At 36.8% G+C, this 6,769-nt stretch overlaps 1 protein-coding gene across 1 annotated transcript; it reads left to right on the forward strand.

Moving 5' to 3' along the window:
• Positions 1–759: 759 nt before the first annotated feature.
• LOC144975920 (solute carrier family 22 member 6-A-like) lies at positions 760–3,544 on the forward strand. The gene is made up of 2 exons (XM_078920108.1): positions 760–825; positions 1,968–3,544. The coding sequence occupies exons 1-2, from the start codon at positions 813–815 to the stop codon at positions 3,542–3,544; spliced, it is 1,590 nt and encodes a 529-aa protein (XP_078776234.1). The 5' UTR covers positions 760–812.
• Positions 3,545–6,769: the final 3,225 nt, after the last annotated feature.

Genomic DNA, 6,769 nt, shown 5'->3' on the forward strand with positions numbered 1-6,769 from the left:
AAATATGTTTTTTTTTTCTTCAGAGTACGGCAGTATAAACGTTAAAGAGAACACACAGTTTTGTATGTTAGTATGTTTAATTTGGCTGGCAGATTTCGTGAGTATTTCACATAAACGGATAGCATCAATAACCATAATATTTCAGGTAACGTATCATTTTCTGTGTTTTCTGGATTTGATTTATTTCCGAGTGATGGCCTCTTATTTTCTAGTCTAAATATATGTTTGTCGTCAATAAAGATCATTCATCCTAGCTCTTTTACGTCCCGTCATCCTAAGGGTTTGACTATACATCCTGCTACTGAAAGCTATTTATGCCATCTTATGGTTCAATAATGTAACCTGTTCAATATTAGTCCTCTGGAGGACTGGTTACATACATACCCACTTCCAAGTATTTAGGAACCAAAGACTAGATGGTTTGATGTAACGACTTTTCTTCCCAGTTATAGATAGTTCGAAGTTGACGTCACTCGGGTCTTTATTTTTGTTTTTTTGCCATCCACGTTTATGAGTAATTCTCACTAAACTGTATTAACCAGACTATAAACGTTTATGGTTACACACAGTTTTGTGTGTTGGTCTGTTATACTTCCCGATGGCAATGTTGTGAGCTTCTTAGCCAAGCGCATACTATCTATTGGTCACCGATCAGGAGACGGAATTTGGTAACAAAGGCAACCATCCCATATCGTCTTCTAATCGTCGTCCATCGCAACCTCTATAATAATATCACCATACACTTGTCTTCCATTTCAGGAGTCTGAATTAAAGACGGGACTGAAAATAGGATACGGAGAAAGCTTGAGAAAATGGCCAATTCAGGTAAATTTAAATTATTGGCTCATTTAGGCACCTCTAGTTTCAGGTAAATGTACAAACTTGTAATGGGGGAAGGAAATAGAAATACATTATATCTTTTCCATGTCGGAATAGCCCACTACTTTTAATATTCGACACACTCTTTCTCTATTTAATTTCCATTTTCCCTTAGGGGCCAGCGGGCCTCAGCCTTGCTTCTTACCCGAAAGGTACCGACTTTGATCACCTACCTGCCGTTGTGCTGTGTGGCCTTTAGCAAGTCACCTCGCCCTGGTTTAACTTGCCGCGCTTTACTGCGGCTGCCGCCGGGGTTATTCCATTCTTCCCTTGGAATAGACCCTTGAGAAAAATTTCCTCTATTGGGCAAATAAAGGGAACTTTGTTTTTATTTGTTTATTTTAATTCATCGTCATAATAGGGAATACTGTGATGTCAAAAGCTGGTTGGAAGTCTTAAAACCACTCTTCTGGAGGACTGACTACATACGTTGTATAAACGATCTTCTGGAGTCAGAGTAATGGTATCTTATTTTCTAGTCTAAATATATGCTGGTCGCCAATAAAGATCCTCCATCCTCGCCCTTTTACCTTAATCCATAGAATCTGTCTATACATCCTGCTACTAAAATAAATAATGCCACCTTACGATTTGATATGCAATCTATTCATCAGTATTTCTCAGAAGGACTGGTTACATACACATTTCCAAGGATTTTTGAACCCGCGTTCTTCCCTGTTATCACCACTGAGCAACAGACTCATCCGGATATAATAGCTATTTCATGCCATTGGGTATCGTTGACTAAACAGTAGTCATTCAGAGCCATTAGGACCTGGAGTCGGAGTATATCTATAGTGCGAAGCTGAAAATAACAATTGCTTGCTACCTTTTGGATAGACTATCGCAAAATATGTTCCGCCAGGTCTGACAGACGCATTTACTCAATCACTGCTGGGTGGACAGGGGGTGGAGGCGGTCCAAAAAAAATGTTCTTTTTGTATTTACTCGCATCATTCCATTCACACAAATAGACAAACACACACACAGACACACAGAGACACACACAAACACATATTCACACATAGAGATTCACAGAACAAAATTCTAACTAAAACAGATTTTAATCCAATCATTCTCATTGCCAGGTATGGCTGACCACCTCATCAAAGAAGCGGGTTGTGGCCCCTTCCAAGTGACGCTGGTCTTCCTAGTGAGCGTGGTGCCAAAAATTGGAGCAATTTATGCTGCGATGTTCATGGCTTTTGGAAACTACAATCCTGGCTGGAGATGCCTGGACAACAGCACAGAAAACTTCCACAAAGCTTTCATGAGTTCATCGGAGATCTCAGAAGTCAATTTCACGTCACACAGTGACAGTTATTTAAGTTTTGATTCTACAAAAAGCAACAAGACATCAGAAAAGTACACCAAAGGATCTTGTGAACTTTTTCAAAGGTGTGAAAACGTTGAATTTAACCCAGACACGTCGACAATTGTAACGGAATGGGGTTTGCTTTGTGATAAGAGCTGGGCAGCGTCCTTAATTATATCAGTGCAAATGTCAGGGATTCTCATCGGGTCTCTTGTATCCGGGCAATTTGGTGACACTTTTGGAAGACAGAAAATGTTTTACGTGTCTTTTGGATCAATTGGTGTTTTAAGTATCGTTTCTGTGTTTTCTTCCCTCTGGCAAATGTTTGCTGTCATTGAATTTTTCATAGGGCTCGCTCTTGCATGCATTATAAATCTATACAGCCTGTATCCCGCGGAATTTTTAGATTCAAAATGGCGGACACGCGATTCGGCAATTCCGGCAAAGAACATTGGCGGGCTCATATTTGCTGTGGCTGTGATAATGTGTAAGGACTGGAAGCTGATCCAGTTAATTTGTGGAGCTTTCTTCATAGCTTTTCTCATACCGTCGTTGATATGGGTGCCAGAAAGTCTGAGGTGGTTGGAGATAAAATCAAAACAAAAAGAGTTCCAAAAAGTTGCAAAGAGATTGATTACAATGAATAAGTTAAATATAGAGTTAAATAGTTGCGATCAAACCATATCGCATATCGTAATAAATGATTCGTCTGAAGTTGTAACGAAAATTCATACATACACCGTACTTGATTTATTTAGAAAAGGTTATAAACTATACACATTTATCGTTGGGTTTGTGCGATTCATACCCGCTGTGGTGTATTACGTCATAAGTTTTGATGTGAAATCTTTACACGGAAATTTCTATCTAAATTTGATTACTCTTTGCACCGCTGATATCCCGTTCTTGATTTTCCCAATGTACGTTCCAAACATCATTGGCAGAAAACGAGCTGGTATTCTCTTTACGGCAATCACGGCCTTGTCTTTGTTGATAGCAACTGGAGTTGGGTTTTGGGTATCGGGGGATGTTAAATATATCATACTGTTGATTTTAGTAGTGACTGCTCGGGTGAGTAGCATGGCGACCATATCTAACAATAACGTAATGACGTCAGAGATATATCCTACAGTTGTAAGAAGCATCGTGATTGGATATTGTAGTTTTATGACGCGGGTTGGGGGAATTCTCGCCCCTTTGTTTATATCAGAAGAATCGCAGGCTATTTATATCTACTATGGAATTATGGGAGCGGCGTGTCTGCTTGCTTGTCTGTCTATACATAAACTTCCGGAAACCAGAAAATCAGACATGAAAGAAGTTTTTGACAATGAGGAAGCTATTTCATAACAATCACCCAAGACCAATCAAAAAGGGGTATAGATTTAAATACCAACAATGAATAAAGATATATATATATATATATATATATATATATATATATATATATATATATATATATATATATATATATATATATATATATATATATTATATATATATATCAAGAAGCTTATAATATGAACTGGAGTGAGAGGCGGTGGCGTCACGCGTGCCATGCAAGGAACCATCGCCGCCATGCCCATTGTGGCATGATAAGGCTATTTTGCTTTGGGGCAAACAATACCGGCATGGGTGTGTATGTGTGACCTCATACTTAATTACAATTACAAGCACACTTTGATACACCGCATCTTTATTTTGTTTATCTGCTGAGCACACATTTACTTATACGATTATTCACTGTTGTTTCTGTTTTTTCATTTGTCTTGGTCAAATATATTTAAAAGTGCAAGTAAATCTTGTATTATAAAATTCAGGAATTCTCTTTGAGACTTCAAGGATCCACATACTAACGTTCTAGGGGAAAAAAAAAACAAACCTAATCAAGCTTCTTCTTCTTCTTCTTCTTCTTCTTCTTCTTCTTCTTCTTCTTCTTCTTCTTCTTCTTCTTCTTCTTCTTCTTCTTCTTCTTCTTCTTCTTCTTCTTCTTCTTCTTCTTCTTCTTCATACACACACACACACACACACACACACACACATATATATATATATATATATATATATATATATATATATATATATATATATATATATCCACCAAACGTGCTCAAAGCGCTTTACAAGGGGTCCCTGGTCAACAGCAACATTTAACATGTAGGACGGGACATGCCGCCTGTTAGGCGATATTACAATTTTTCGGACAAAGACAACGCTGTCAACGGCCAGGTACTCATTTTACACCTGAGTACGATGAGAGAATGTGAGTAAAGAGCCTTTTCCAAGGACTCAACTATGCGCCGAGCGCGAGGCTCGAACCCAGAACCTTCCGATCCGAAAGCGAGTGTCATACCACAAGACCACATAGCCGCACGATAACTTGATAAATACTAGATGGAGCAAGAAATACTATATTATGAAAACAGACCAAAAAAACAAACAAACAAACAAACAAACAAAAATAAATAAAATAAAACAGTAGGCGTATGGGGACCTGGCCTGATAAATTATAACAACTGGAGTCCAGTGAAGAGGATCTATGAGAACCTGTGCTGGAAAACATCGCTAAGTACCGGGAATAATTAATTAAAAATATGAGAGATGGGCCTTGTTAAGGCTAATGAACAACACAATGATCGGACAGGAAATAGACCGTTCCTTAGTGAGGAAACACGAATTAAAATAGAATATAATAAATATTTATAAAAGGAGTGCAATAAAAAATGTGTCGCGCAGTTTAAGAAAGAATTTATTTAATCGAACTCCAAGCAGCAACATTTGCAACAAAGTTTTAAAACATTTAATAATAATAATAATAATAATAATAATACTTTATTGCATCCCAAAAAGGAAATTTTTTGTACAGACGTGTTGTAATTTACACATAAGATAAAAATACAATGGAAATAGGATGTATATATATAAAAAAGGAGCAGCTCTATAACCAGAGCTGCGCTTAATAATATGAATAATTTCAACACTGTAAAATAGTTAAAACTGTCACTATAAATTGAAAATTGAAAAGATTGCAAAACAAATAAATTAATAAATTAATATTATATTTTTAAAAAGTAAAAATGAGAAATAATTATATAAAATGATTATTGCTTGTTGTTATAAAGCCTAATACTGGACGGCAGAAAAGATTTTCGGTGTCTCTCTGTTTTCGTTGAAATAGAGAAAGGGCGACCACTTCTTTCTGACATAATAATTGATGGTCTTAGTGGATGATACTGGTCATTTAATATTTTAGTTATTTTATTTATACAAAATTTCTCGTATAAAAGATCTACATCGTCAACATCATTTATATAGCGTTTAATGGATTTTTTAATATTTGAATTTATTTTGTTCCTTTCCACTGCTAAGCAATTGCCTCCCCAAGCTGTTATACAAAATGACAAAACACTTTCGATTACTGCTCTATAAAATAATGTGCAGAGGGTTTTATCTATTCTAAATTGAGAGAGTTTCGATAAAAAATATGTACGTCTGCACATCTTATGCCTAATTATTTTCAAGTGTTCATCCCACTTGAGCCTGTCATCAATCGTTACACCAAGGTATTTGTAGTGAGGAACTCGCTGGACGAATTGGTCCTTTAATTTTAACGGTTCTATCGGTTCCTTCACTCTCCTAAAGTCAATCACTAGCTCCTTTGTCTTGCTTATGTTAAGCTCTAGGTGGTGGGCATCACACCAAGACACAAATCTATCAATTTCTTGCCTATAAGCCACTTCGTTGCCTTTTGTTATGAGCCATTGAAGAGCGGTGTCATCTGTAAACTTTATTAAAGGTACACTCAGGTTTTGACTTCTACAGTCATTCGTGTATATTGTGAATAATACAGGGGACAATACACAACCTTGAGGAGCACCAGTATTTGTAGTTATACAGGAAGATTTGTTTTGCCCTAATTGAACATATTGTGCTCTCTCCGTAAGAAATTCGAGCACCCAAGCAATTATATACTTGTTTAAATTCAGACTAGTCAATTTTTGAACAACCAACTGAGGTTGCATTGTATTGAACGCTGAAGAAAAATCTGCAAAAAGCAATCTGCAATAGCTCCTAGCGTGATCTAGATGCATGTAGATGTTGTTTGTAAACAGCAAAATGGCATCCTCTACGCCACGTCCTGGTTTGTAAGCAAATTGATGACTATCACTCAATGGCATAAACTGATTCCTAATTTTAACAAGAACAAGTTTTTCTAAAGATTTCATGACTATTGAAGTCAGTGCAACAGGTCTGAGATCGTTCATAGTTTCAAGTTTTTCTTTTTTTGGAACAGGAATAATTTTTGAAGTTTTCCAAATTTCAGGGATCGAAACGCATTGGAGGGACCAGTTAAAAATATGTGTATAAATGGGGGAAAGCTGGTGGGCACATTCTTTTAATAGTTTTCCTTTCAATCCATCCGGCCCAGCAGCCTTCCTCTCGTTTAGTTTCGAAAATACGAATCTCGTTTCCTCTTCACTGACCTCAATAGTCATTTCATCTTCCAAAGCCCTGTCTAATTTATGTTTTTCATTTTCAATATCAAATTTGTTTGCTGTGTCGAAACGTGAATAA

The sequence above is a fragment of the Berghia stephanieae genome, chromosome 6, assembly GCF_034508935.2.
Source record: "Berghia stephanieae isolate SIO BIC M18660-M18661 chromosome 6, UCSD_Bste_1.3, whole genome shotgun sequence".
Lineage (NCBI taxonomy): Eukaryota > Metazoa > Mollusca > Gastropoda > Nudibranchia > Aeolidiidae > Berghia > Berghia stephanieae.